This window comes from Bubalus bubalis, chromosome 15, assembly GCF_019923935.1.
Source record: "Bubalus bubalis isolate 160015118507 breed Murrah chromosome 15, NDDB_SH_1, whole genome shotgun sequence".
In the NCBI taxonomy this organism is placed as follows: domain Eukaryota; kingdom Metazoa; phylum Chordata; class Mammalia; order Artiodactyla; family Bovidae; genus Bubalus; species Bubalus bubalis.
The window spans coordinates 3959327-3973956 of record NC_059171.1 but is presented as its reverse complement, the minus strand read 5'-3'; the positions used below and the strand labels follow the sequence as shown (position 1 = coordinate 3973956).

General features: G+C 40.6%; 2 protein-coding genes across 6 annotated transcripts in view; both read right to left on the bottom strand.

Annotated features, from left to right (window-relative positions):
• The window catches only part of RALYL (RALY RNA binding protein like), an 829045-nt gene that overhangs the window by 611883 nt on the left and 202532 nt on the right, over window positions 1-14630 (bottom strand). The window lies entirely within an intron of this gene.
• LOC112579115 (40S ribosomal protein S27-like) lies at window positions 10136-10421 on the bottom strand. Its single transcript, XM_044928504.2, has one exon. It carries the CDS (start codon window positions 10419-10421, stop codon window positions 10206-10208), a length of 216 nt encoding a protein of 71 aa, XP_044784439.2. The 3' UTR covers window positions 10136-10205.

Here is a 14630-nt window from a genome sequence, read left to right as displayed (position 1 = left end):
ACCTTAGCTCCTGTAATAGGAGGTGATTCTTTTCCTTACAAACATTCATTAGATCCCTATATATATATATTTTTTTTTTTTTTCCTCTCTCTCTCTTTAAGGTAAAGAGTACTTCACTTGCCTTTCAGTGAACATAGAAATGCTATCCAACTTCCAGCCACTCTATTCCCTCTTTTAATGAGTCCTGGGTCCTCTTGCCCTTCTAATGCTCTATGATTTTTCCTTCCTCAAGCCTTCAAAGTCTTACTCCGTCATGTAGAAACCAAAGTTCCCCTCTTTCTTGCACATAGCTCTTCTCCACACCTTCTCCTTTGCTATCACTTCCGTGACTCTGCTTCTCTTTGGAAGGCCCTCGTTAATGAATACCTACATGATTTATACATTGTGAAATTCAAGCAGTATCTTAATTATATAATGTCTTATACTAATCCATATTCATTCATCTGTACCTTCAGTTGTGCTGAAAGCCTCTGACAGGAGGCAACATGTTTTAATATTTTTCTGACACCCTCAGGCACCAAGCAGTGATGAAGACCTAGGGGTGGCTCATTTTTAATTAATAACTATATTCAAAAGCACAGAAACCAAAGTCTGAAAATAAGTGCATTCACTCACGCTAACCACGCATTATGTTAAGTGCTGAGAATATCGCGTCAAGTCAGAAAGACCAGCTGCCACCTTCACTGAGCTCGCACTCTCCTGCCAGGGAGAAACCCAATAAACACCCTCCCTGGGGTGCTGCCTGCCTAACGTCAAGTCAAGTCAAGAAGGAAAATAGGAGAGGAGAGCTAATCACTATTTACTACAAAGAAGTTCACAAACGAAGCAACACCTTTTGGCTTTATGACGCTTAGATGGTTGACGTGTATTGCCACTTTCCATATGGCAGCACAGCGAACATAGATGGTTCTACATTACATGAAGCATGAAGATCAGTGAAACGCTTGGCATTTCAAGTTGGCAGCTAGAGGGGAGATGATCTATAATTCAATAGCATATATTTTTATATTCATCAAACACTCTATGTTTAACATCATTTATTTTTTAAATAAAAATGAATAATTAAAATTACCCAAACAAGCATATAACATAGCCTGAAGAACTTTAAAATGTTGGTTCTTCACTAACAGAACAGATAAACCATGTTAATTTCAGTTAATTCTTTAAATTTTTACAGTAATGTTGAATTTAACTTGCAAATGCTTGATAATCTAAGGTATCGTCGAATAATCTGGTTAGCTGATTGATTTTCTTTATGCTTCAGTATGTATTATGTACAGATTTTTATAGACTTAATTAACCATGTTTAACCAAGGGAAAAATGAAAGCCAACCTTAAGAAAAACTATTTCTAAAGAGATATGTTAGTCATATTGCAATTAAAAAAAAAAAACTTTACTGCAATAATTTTTTATCACCGAGTGGATTTAATGTTGAGAAAGAACGTATATTTCATTCCCATCTCAAATGTATTTTAACCAGCAGATGTTCACTTTTCAACATTCTCATATACGATATGTCCATTACAGGGACAAAAAAGAGTGAAAATATCTCTAATGCAAAAAAATAGATTTTTGATGATATTAATTTGATCGTATAATTTATTTATAATTTAGAAGTATTCAAAAACCACATTAGACAGAAATTACATTTCCAATCATAAGTGAAACTTATGTAATCAACAGACCAAAAATGTTTCAAAAGATGCTTTTAGTTTTCTTCTTACATAAAAAGTCATTAATACTTAGAAGGGAAAAGAGCAAGCTACCTACATAATGATCCGGTATATAGAAAGAAAATAAAAGAAAAACAGCACCACAGAAACTAGTGAAGAAAACTGTATCAAGAAGATAGCAGGCCATGTTAGACGCATCAAGACAATTAAAATGAGAGATGTGTGCTTAGTCGCTCAGTCACGTCCGACTCTTTGTGACCCCATGGACTGTAGCCCACCAGGCTCTTCTGTCCATGGGATTCTCCAGGCATGAAATACTGGAGTGGGTTGCCATGCCCTCCTCCAGGGGATCTTCCTGACCCAGGGATAAACCCAGGTCTCTCTCATTGCAGGCAGATTCTTTACCATCTGAGCCACCAGGGAAGCCTCAAAACGAAGGATAAAACAGGTCAATTAACTTATTAATTAGGTCACAGATTAACTTGGCTTCCCTGGTGGCTTAAACCATAAAGAGTCTGCCTGCAATGTACGAGACCTGGGTTTGATCCCTGGGTCGGGAAGATCCCCTGGAGAAGGAAATGGCTACCCACTCCAGGATTCTTGCCTGGAGAATCCCATGGACAGAGGAGCCTGGCGGGCTACAGCCCATGCGGTTGCAAGGAGTCGGACAGGACCGAGCAACTAACACACACAAACTTGGAATAGTTTGGGGACAGTGAGGGTGGGGGCGCTGAGGTCCTGAGCACCAAGCCCCTTCTGCTTGTACATGTACTGGCGGCATGCTTTGTTTGACCTACACTCTAAATGAGTAAAAGGAACAAGCTATCCTCTTTTTCTTCCCATGTGATCTAAGTTTATCTTCCATTTTCTGGTCCTCATTCACAGAGGCAGGAAGCCTCATGGTCTAGTGAACTCAGGTGGAAAGATTATCTTCTCTGTAACATGAAAGTAATTCTCCAGTGACGGTCACACACGGGTGGTTGTTGATGCAGACCTATGGCAACTAGGGACCAGAGATTACCAAGGGAGAAGATGCATTGGTTTATGTAGCTCAGAAATATCATGCTTCTTAAATATGCTTCTACAGGAAGAAATTACAGGGATCAATAAAGGATTGGGTGTGAAGACTGAAGAAGTCTGTAAAACGGACATTATTCATCCCATTTCACAAATAGATAGTCTTAGGCGCTAGAGGAAGTTAAAGTTTAAGTTACCTGCAGAGCATCAAATGGGGGCAAAGACAGAACTCTAACCAAAGTGCATATTCTTTCTACTAATAAATTAATCTTTCAAGAAATATATAGACTACCAGCATTAAAATTTCTTATGATAGGGAGATGGATAAAACACAATTCGCTAAATATCCTATGAAATCTGGTCAGTCATGAAAACTCTCAATAGAAACCTCCCAGCATTAATCAACCAGTATTAAGACAAAATAAGCAATATTTTCACTGAGATTGGAGGACAGTACAGTTCAGATGAAAATCTTTCAATGCAGTACACAGCTGGCACCTGTGAAATTTTTTAAATTGTCATTAAATTTATTGCAAGTTGTTTTTATTACTAAAGCTGATAACAGTAATATATATATATAAATACACTGTCAGAGTAATATGAATTCTAAGAAGTATTCCTCTTTTATTGACAAGTACTTGCATGTATGTACTAACAACTCTTGACCTCACCATATGTGAGTGAAAGTTGTGCAATCAATCAAAGTGACATAAAGCACTGTTTTTAAACCAAAGAAAAACACTTTAATCTGGTCCTAATTTGGTCACCTCTCTCACCACTGTTATTATTGATAATTACTACAATTAAATCATCATTAACTAATCCATCAGAGGAGTACAAAAATTGTTAAGTATCTTCCCAATGCCTCCCAGAGTGAGAGTTCCCATGGAGGCAATTAGAATTTTGTTGTTTTTGAATGCACTGTTCAAATGTAAATTTCCCTATTACAGACTGAAGCCTGATCTAAATGAGAAAGTGATTTGGGACCTAGCCACAGAGTCTGAGAGAGCAGGCAGCAACAAGAGCAGAACAGGTACTGAGAGAACGGGCAGCTTCCAAGGGCAAAACTGCATTTGAAACCCAAGTTCACAGACGACCACCAGTTCAATGTATGCTGCTAAGTCGCTTCAGTCGTGTCCGACTCTGTGTGACCCCATAGATGGCAGCCCACCAGGCTTCACCGTCCCTGGGATTCTGCAGGCAAGAACACTGGAGTGGGTTGCTATTTCCTTCTCCAATGCATGAAAGTGAAAAGTGAAAGTGAAGTCGCTCAGTCATGTCCGACTCTCAGCTACCCCATGGACTGCAGCCCACCAGGCTCCTCCGTCCATGGGATTTTCCAGGCAAGAGTACTGGAGTGGGGTGCCATTGCCTTCTCCAGTTCAATGTATATGGGCCAACAATAGAAATCTAGAGCTAGAACGCCTGACCTGTTATCTAGTGAGCACTCAAAAATTAGGAAAATTTGTGAGTTTACCTGAAGCAATAAACTATAATGCCACATTATCATATGCCATATTACAGCAAACTCAAAGCAAGGTAAGGACTTTTACTTTCTTCTGGAGAGCAGAGAAAAGAACCAAATGAGGTGTCTCAAGGACAGAAGTTGCCATCTCATCATGGCATGTTGGTGAGATCTTGTGGGAACCATATAATAATTATCACTCTAGATTCTGCTTTGTATTCCAAAAAGCTATCGTTTATGAGTAAAGCATTTCCCCCATTTTACAAGTAAATAACTCAGCCACAACCATAGTGAGATTTTTATGAAGCTCAATTCTCCAGACTCACCTTTTTTTTCTTAGAAGGATGCTGGCTTCTATGCAATTAAATTGTAAATATATACATATCTTCTTAAATATCTATGAAGATATGAAATATTATAATTCCCTCAAAGGGAATTTTCACAAAATTGTTATGTGAAAATCCACATTTAACTATCATTGTTTAAGGATAATTAAGAGCAGTACACAGTTCATCTTTCCAAGCAGGAAATTCTCAAAGTAACGTGTTCTAGAAAGAGACCACTCTATTAAACACTACTTCAAAAGCACCACATGGGCAGCATCATTCAGCCAATAATCTTACTGCTTTGCTAAATCCTTTAAATAAGGCATGGGAAAATCTTCACTCACCATTCTCACATTTTATTATTTCTTCTTCAAGAGGGTGTACACTGACAACTTAGTAATACTGGTAATCTTAATTTACAGTAGACCTTTGGACTATGTGGGGTTGGGGCACCATCACCCTACCATCAGTTGAAAATCTAAATATAATTTATACTCAGCCCTCAATATCTGTGGTTCTATATCTGTAGATTCAATCAACAGCACATCTGTAGTACTGTTACGTATTCAGTGAAAAAGATCCACGTTTAAGTGGACATGCACAGTTTAAACCAATGTTTCTCAAGAGCCAACTGTATCTTGAAACTTTGGGGAGTTCTGGTCTAAGCATAAGATCAGTCAACACTGGTTTCAAGGATTTGGAATTTTGACTGTGCTTGGAGAGTCAAAGTTTAAACTCACAACTGTTTCACACGAAAATAATCCTATTTCCTGGTTCCTAGGTTGTGGGCTGTATCTGAGGAAGGGATAGATAAAACACAAGAATATTTCAAAAACTGTTAGTATGGAAAAGGATCATCTCCCACGTTCAAGAAAACTGAAACAAAACCTCTCCCTGGAGACATAAGTTTCCACACCTACTGGAGAAAAGACGGGTACAAATTTCCTACGGCCTCAGACTGTGAAAAGTGGTATTAACTTCAAAGAATAAAGTTTTGTGGGAAAACAGCTGCCCTAAGTAATGTCTCCTCAAAACATCAAGGCTATTTTTCCAAAGCAATCCCTGCAGCTTCCCTTAATAACCCATTACATCTGTAACTAGGCATGCATGCATGCTAAGTCCCTTCAATCCTGTCCTATTCTTTCCAACCCTATGGACTATACCCCTAACCCCCAGGCTCCTCTGCCCATGGAATTCTCCAGGCAAGAATACTGAAGTGGGTTGCCATGCTCTTCTCCAGGGGATCTTTCCAATCCAGGGATTAAACACAGACTATAAAGAAAGCTGAGTGCCAAAGAATTGATGCTTTTGAACTGTGGTGTTGGAGAAGACCCTTGAGAGTCCCTTGGACTGCAAGGAGAGCCAACTAGCCCATCGTAAAGGAAATCAGTTCTGGGTGTTCATTGGAAGGACTGATGCTGAAACTGAAACTCCAATACTTTGGCCACCTCATGCAAAGACTTGACTCATTGGAAAAGACCCTGATGCTGGGAGGGATTGGGGGCAGGAGGAGAAGGGGATGACACAGGATGAGATGGCTGGATGGCATCACTGACTCAATGGACATGAGTTTGAGTAAAGTCTGGGAGTTGGTGATGGACAGGGAGGCCTGGCATGCTGCAGTCCATGGGGTCACAAAGAGTCTGACATGATGGAGAGACTGAACTTAACTGATGTATTTCAATGTGTCCCAAACTTGCTTGTTTGTGGAACTCATGGCACTTGATTCAGACTCCTAGAACACTTAAAATAAACTGTACATTTATCTCATACCACTTATGATACTTAAAATATGGAGTCTAGAATCCCCTGATGTATTGTTTTTCACAAATGATCCAAGATTTGGACAATATACCTGTGTTTAGTCTATGAGGACCAACTTCAATTTTATTAACTTGATTTACTTCTTAATCCCAAAATTCTATCTTTTACATATTTTTCCATTTGAAAATTAAACTTTTTTTTTTCATTTTAGTGGCTGTTTTTCAGCTTTGCTATATATATATTTTCACATCTGAGGCCTAAGTTTGAAATCAACACTGAATATTCATTGGAAGAACTGATGCTGAAGCTGAAGCTCCACTACTTTGGGCACTTGATGGGAGGAACTGACTCATTGGAAAAGACCCTGATGCTGGGAAAGACTCCAGGCAGGAAGAGAAGAGGGTGACAGAGGATGAGATGATTAGGTGGTATCACCAGCTCAGTAGACATGAATTTGAGGAAACTCCTGGAGCCAGTGAAGGACAGGGAAGCCTGGTGTGCTGCAGTCCCTGGGGTTACAAAACGCTGGGCATGACTGAGCTGCTGAACAACAACAACAAAGTTGCTATAGTATTTTAGGCCAGATAAATTGACTTGCCTGAATCCTTCTCCCCATTGTACAGCTCTATTCTTAGCCAAGGTCAGAGATATTGAATGGCAGAATACAGCTGGCCTCCAAAGTCAGAAATAAACATGAACTTCAATCAGAAAGATATGAAGATGCTCTTGATGAATAAGAAATAAAGAAATTCATGAACATCAAAGTGAAATGAATCTGCAGTGAGTTCTGTTACAACATTGGCCCATTTCTTCACTAATCTGGTTACTCTGTTGTATGCAAGTCGGAGTAATTAAATTTCTTTAATTCCAGTCATTTGAGGCTCAAGCTTGACAATTTACCAAATATTCTGCTTAATTAACAAGAGAAGTGAAATGAAGTGAAAGTCACTCAGACATGTCTGACTCTTTGTGACCCCATGGACTGTATCCATGGAATTCTCCAGCCCCGAATACTGGAGTGGGTAGCCTTTCCCTTCTCCAGGGGATCTTCCCAACCCAGGGATCAAACTCAGGTCTCCTGCATTGCAGGCAGATTCTTTACCAGCTGAGCCACTAGGGAAGCCCAAGAATACTGGACTGGTTAGCCTATCCCTTCTCCAGGGGATCTTCCCGACCCAGGAATAGAACCGGGTCTCCTGCATTGCAGGCGGATTCTTTACCAACTGAGCTACCAGAGAAGTCCAATTAACAAGAGAGGTCGTACTTTATATGTGCTAGCCCCGCTGTGATCTGGGTTTCTGTCTTTGTCTCTGTCATAGGCCTCACTATACGCTAGTAATTGCCTCTGATGCGCAGACCTAAGCAGTAACCTTCTAGCCATATGCACATTGCCTGCTTCCAAAACATTATCTTACATTTGTTGACAATAAAACTTACACACAATTTTATTTTCTTCACAAATATTTCTGGCATACCTGGAAACCCTCAGTATTACCTGCCAATTACAAACACACTCTTGTCAGATCTTTGGTAAAATTGTAAAATGCAACTATTTCCAGTACCAAGCTTTAGTTCACAGTTTTTCCATGCAAAGAAGCAGCTGTTTTATCCCTTGTTTCCTGCCTGTAAGTCGATTCTCTATTCATGACAAAATAAGCCATCCTACAGTGACTTAAATCTTAAATGGTCTTTAGTGTGTGGCCTTTACAAAGGGCTTCTTAAAGCTGCAAACACATTAGGCATGGTACATTTTCCCTGTAAACATATTTAGTTTTTTCCTCAAAGAATTCTAGAAGCTTTGCCTTTCTGAAACTGTTACCTTCCTCCTTCTATTCTGCTTGTTTAATTCCACCAGGTTGCAAGATGAGAACATGAAAATCACTAATATTTTTTTCAATATGGCTGTCACATTGCTTCATCAACCAAGATTTTGGTACATTAATCACAGAGTATTGGATATGTTTTGACCAAAGACTTCATATTTCACTCTTACATATTTTAAGTCCTGTATTGAATGACATTATCTTTATAAATTATTTATAGCTACTTCAACAAATTAACTTGAATGTTCATTAGTATGTGTTAGAATATTAACAAACTGATTAAAAATGATTAGAAATGGAAGTCTTTCTTAAAGCATGTGGCATATCCTTGCCTACCACCATTGCACTATTAATACCCCTGCCTGTGTTCAATTTTCCCAAGAAGGTGATCAAGTAATTCTCTCTATAGCTTCCTGTTACCAGCTTTAGTGTGTTCTGTAAAAGAGCTTCAGGTCTTTGCATCTGTGAGGCTCAAACTACCACTGAATTATGCATAAAATGCCTACTTAAATCCTTCATTCAAGAGGTGTTTTTTTTTGTTTTTTTTTTTTAAATATCACTGTGTGCTCTCTTCCAGACTGCAAGCAGTAAATTTATGGTAAGCTATAATTCTAAACTTTAAGAAGTTCACAATGGTAAAGAATCCTATGGTTGAGATCTGGCTCAGAGTGGAAACTGGGACAGTTTGTATCCACTGATACCTGGGTATCCTACACGGGTTGCAGTCAAGATTCCGGGTGACAAAAAATAGAAAATGACCCTGTATATCTCGAGCCGAAAAGAACCTTAATGGATAGATGACGGATGGTTCATAGACTCGATGGGCATGAGGGCACTTTAGGCTTGAAAATCTTCAGAAACCAAAGGAAACCTGGTAGTTAGAAAAACATCCAAGATGACTTCACAAAGACTGTTTCTCAGCTGTGCCGGCTCCTTTGCTCTCACACTACTACCTTACACAGGCTGCTGTTGCTGCTGCCACTTGCAAAATAGATCTGATACTATTCTTGTTTATAAATATATATAATTTTTATTTACTTTTGATCCTATCTATTTTTGATACTATCCTGATATATATATATAATTTTTAGTTTATTTGCTTTTCAGTATTTATTTATTTGTGGCTATGCTGGGTCTTCCTTGCTGCCGGCCGGTGCTCTCCAGTTGCGGTACGTGGGATTCCCCTTGCCGTGGCCTCGCTTGCAGAGCGCAGGCTGCAGGGCGCACGCGCCTCAGTAGCTGTGCACGTGGACTCAGGGGTGGTGCCTCCCAGCCCCAGCGCGCAGGCTCAGCAGTTGCGGCCACTGGCTTAGTTGCTCCGTGGCATACGATTCCCGGATCACGGATGGAACCTACGTCTCCTGCACTGGCAGGCGGATTCTTTACCACTGAACAACCAGGGCAGCCCTGTTCCTGGTTCTCAATGACATATCCAGACTCAGCACACACCAGGAGGGTGTTTATGACTGAGTGAGAGTGGTCCAAGGTCCTCCCCTCCTCTGCCAGGGTTCTCGGAAGGCCAGTGTCTTGTCTTTCTTCTCCCTAGGCAGTAGGTAACAGTCAGCGATGTTCACAAATAAATGGGCCCAGGGACTTTTGTTTGATGTTGTGAGTTTGTGAAGGAGTATGGGACTTCCTCCATTAGCAATTAAGAGGTACGTCTCCACTGTTCTGCCTCTTTTATTGTATCTTCAAATCTCTAGCATTGTGTATACAGAAATTACTTCAGTTGCTGCCAACCACTTTAAATACTTTTTTTTTTTTATCATTTTGGTTTTTATGTTTTAAATTCACGTAGAATACTTCTCTGGCAAGGCTATGCTATCGCTAATCAGAGCTGTTAAGTGTCTTATAAGCTGGTGGCATGCAGGGTCATTCTTATCTTCCTGAATCCTATCTTACTGAATTCTCACTGTGTTTCCTGAGTTCATCAAAATTAAAATTTACCAACTTTACTTATTTTTCAGAAACACGGCCCATGAAGGCAGACGTCTTCAAAGAGTTCACCTTTATGAACAGTTTTCCAAATTGCTGACTGATCTAAAGCTTTTCTCATCTCTAATATTTTTTATCCAAAATGTATTTAATGGGATGGTTTCCCATTCATCTTGATTCAGGGTGCTTTTCATGCTGTTTCTACCTGAATAAACATTCCTCTGTAAGTTTTGCTTTTCCTCTTGCAGGCTGGCAGAGGACAGCAAAGCCGCCAACACAAAACGGCTGTGCGTGGCTAAAGGCGCTGGTGATTTTCCAGCACCCCGGGCACTTCATATTCCTGAAGCGGGAATCGGGGCTCTGCACCAGGTGCTTCTTCTTGAGTCTCCTCTGCTCCTGGAGCGGGATGAAGGACATCCTCTGCGAGAGGCATGTTCTCATGGAGAGGCCATCATCCCAGAAAGCCTAATAATTATTATTTTTTAATTTTATCAATCAGTGTTTCAGAAAGTAGCCTCCTAAGGACTTTGAATTTGAGTGTCTAGTAAGTTCACTTAAATAAGATGTCAAAAGTTTCCTCTATAAACATATGAATGACTGTGTGTGTGCTCAGTCGTATCCGACTCTTTGTGACCCCATGGACCATAGCCCGCCAGGCTCCTCGGTCCACGGAATTTTCCAGGCATGAATACTGGAGTGGGTTGCCATTTTCTTCTTCAGATATAAATGATTACTATAAATTTATTTTCTATTTTTTCCTGAATTTAAACTCCAGAGATCTTACATTGGCTCTCTTTTCTCTACAGTTTCTGTCACAATTACAAAGAATATAATATAGAAACATACAAAACAAATAATAAATTATGAAGAATTTTGTCTGGAATTTTGTTTTTTGGTTTGTTCATTTGTTGGAAAGAAAGAGTCAGGGGTACTGCTGCTGCGTCACTTCAGTTGTGTCCGACTCTGTGTGACCCCAGAGACGGCAGCCCACCAGGCTCCCCCGTCCCTGGGATTCTAAATGCTACTAAATGTCACTAAACATTTCCACTGAAAAATCTCTAAACATGTCACTCCTAGGATATTGTCTGCAGATACGTTTCATGGTGAAGAAGAAAGTGGTGTCAAGGCTTGTGGTCACAAATCTGTTTAACTAGGTGATATTAAATACATTATCGTGGTTAGTCCAGCTCCTGGCACATAGTAAACTGAATAAAGAGGAATTGCAAAGATTTAACAGAGGAAGAGAAGACAGTAGAGACAGAGATTCTAGGATACTTTTAGGAAACTAAACATAATGCAAAATCAGTGGGCTTCTGGGAGGAGGCATACAAGAGATGGATTATGAAGAAAAGGGGTATCACAGCAATCCTCCTTCTCAGCATCACAGACCAGGGTGTGTTTGCCTCATAATTCATGCTTTCAGTACTACCATTCTTTGAGGATATTTTACCCAGAAATAACAATAGTCATCTCATTAGTGAAAGACTCATTTCCTCTCTTGTCTCTGAAACAAGGCATTTAAGTAACCGCTGATAATCTAAGATTTTGTTTGATAACCTCTGATAAATCTGATAAGCTACTGGCCACAGAGCCAGCCTCACCTCCTAATTCCCATGAAGTGAATAAAAACCTGGCATCCGGCTGCCAGGCTTCTGCAAGTGTGCTCCTTCGCAGTGTCAAAATATTTCTCATCACTTGCCCACTGGTAGTTTGTGTGACCATTCAAGTTCTAATACAGGGAGCTAACCGCCCATATCTAGCAGTATTCAAGATTCTACATTGATAATCACCTGCCTCACCCCTACTGTTTCAAAACTCAAAACTTTCATTGGTTTCCTTTGTTCCCACTTCCTTTGTCCCTTACCACTGTAAAACACCAATTTTACTGAACAAATCATGTTTTCCCATTTACACAATTCATGGTCGATATACACTAAAACACCAAACACCACTTTATGTGTGTATAGGTGTGTATGGGTGGAGGTGAGGTGTGTGTATACCTTCCCATATTACTATTGTTCTAAGTACTCTGCAAATACCTTTCATTTATATGAAAATAATAACTTCTTATTCTTAACAATCTATTTCGGCAGTAGATTCAGAATGTTATGCAACTCGTCTTTGTCTTATTTACCCAAATTTTTACTCATAACCAAGTTATGCTGCCCTGGTGGCTCAGTTGGAGACAATCTGCCTGTAATACAGGGGACCCAGGTTTGGTTCCTGGATTGGGAAGATCCTCTGGAGAAGGGAATGACCACCCACTCCAGTACTCTTGCCTGGAATTCCATGAACAGAGGAGCCTGGTGGGCTATTGTCCATGGGATCACAAACAGTCAGACATAACCAAATAAAAACAGATTAAGTAGGGAGAAGGCAATGGCACCCCACTCCAGTACTCTTGCCTGGAAAATCCCATGGGCGGAGGAGCCTGGTAGGCTGCAGTCCATGGGGTCGCTAGGAGTCGGACACGACTGAGCGACTACACTTTTACTTTTCACTTTCATGCATTGGAGAAGGAAATGGCAACCCACTCCAGTGTTCTTGCCTGGAGAATCCCAGGGACGGGGGAGCCTGGTGGGCTGCCATCTCTGGGGTTGCACAGAGTTGGACACGACTGAAGTGACTTAGCAGCAGCAGCAGCAGCTATACATAGTGAAATTGAATACTCATTGTCTTTTAAACTTAATTCTTCAATACCCATTGGGAGAAATGAGTTATTCCTCCTAGCAAAAGAATATAAACGCATATACTTAGAAATAAAATGATGACAAAGACCAATATTATTCGAAACTTGCAGGGTTTTGTAAAGCATCACTGTTGGAATGGTGTCCCATTGATGTTAATGAAATTTGAAATTGATGGAATTAGAATGAAGAAAGGCCAAACAAGGCTCCCTGCTGAAATTGTAGCTTGTGTTGAATGTTCAGTATCTGAATGTCTCTAATCCTTCTGTTTTGAAACTGTGCCACCTAAATGATGTTCAATTTTAATCTATTACATTAATTGATTGAATGCTTAAATAGCTTTCTTTGGGAAGAAAAGGATTCATTAGAATTTTTTAATGGTTTGCTATAGGCTAATCTATTTTAATAGGAGAGCACTTTCCTATAACTACTTAAGATAAAGCATTATGTGAGAGATTAATATTTTCTACTCACTAGTATCATTTGTTTTCTTTGTTCTTTTACAATATGAAACCCAGCTAGCTGATTTGCAGTGTTAGGAGGTCCAAAATAAATATACTCTTAAGGAAATCTAAAATAACATGCTGGAGTGAAGGTAAAACTAGTGATTAAAAGAGAATAAAGTTCTCCTGCAAATGTTTCCACAACCTACTCTCCCATTGACCCTTCCCAGTTCCTGTCATCTATCATTAACTCTTGATCAGAAGACCTCTAGGAAATGACTGAAGAAGAGAAACCACGCAGAACCCAGAACTCTCATCAGAAGTCTTTACTGACAGAAAACAGGCACACAGTCCCCAAGACAGGCTGCTTTCAATCTCTTTTCCTTTGACCTACACCGATTACTTATTTTCCCAGGAAAAAAAAAAAAGTCTGCCCTGCCCATCGCAATTGTTCAGCTTGATTCTGGTTCTCCAGTCTAGACTTTACTGGATTCCAAGAGGACACTGTGGGTGCTGCTCACTAACGCATGTGCTGTCCTTCCCAGCAGTGCAGACACTGACTCTTTCTGGACAACAGGCTGTGCACATAAGTGGTGTGCGTCGCTCCTGACGCAAGCGTGTCAGAGACGGAAGTGGTGTGCGTCACTCCTGACGCAAGCGTGTCAGAGACGGAAGTGGTGTGCGTCACTCTGACGCAAGCGTGTCAGAGACGGAAGTGGTGTGCGTCACTCTGACGCAAGCGTGTCAGAGACGGAAGTGGTGTGCGTCACTCCTGAAGCCAGCATGTCAGAGCATGAGCTTCATGCCTCAGTCCTCTCCTCCTTTCCACGGTGACTGAGAGACCACCTTCCCCACAAGCTACAAGTAAAAGATGGTGGAACCTGTCAGCTTGGCCCGCGAGGGAGCACGTGAGGCAGAGCTTTCTTCAAACCGACTTAGAGGAACTGTCAATAAGAAACAAACTTCTGTTGTGTTAAGCAAGGGAGATTTCAGGGTTAAGTTGCTGCCGCAGCATTCTCTATGAGTAAACATGCTGTCCATTGAGAGATGAAGTATTAGTGGGCACCTGGGTTGTTCTGAGACTTCCCTGGTGGCTAAGGCGGTGAAGAGTCTGCCCTCAATTCAGGAGACCCACGTTCGATCCCTGGGTTGGGAAGATCCCCTGCAGAAGGGAATGGCAACTCACGCCGGGATTCTTGCCTGGAGAATCCCATGGACGGAGGACACCTGGCGGGCTACAGTCCATGGAGTGGTGAAGAGTTGGACACGACTGAGCGACTTCACTTTCACTTTTATTTTGGAGTTTCTCCGCAGGATTCTTAAGACAGGTGGAGAGGCTCAAATTTCAAAATAAATATCTGTGACTCAAAAAAGATTTTTCATTGTTGGTTAAGGCTCTTTCAGATGAAAATGATTGAAACCTGGTTCACATTATTACAGGTAAATGAATATACACTGATTGTCGAATCCAGGGGACTCACAAAACTCCTGGGAAT

What these genes read in the sequence shown, in the direction of transcription:
- LOC112579115 (XM_044928504.2), bottom strand. Translation starts at nt 10,421, where the DNA reads ATGTCCTTCATCCCGCTCCAGGAGCAGAGGAGACTCAAGAAGAAGCAC.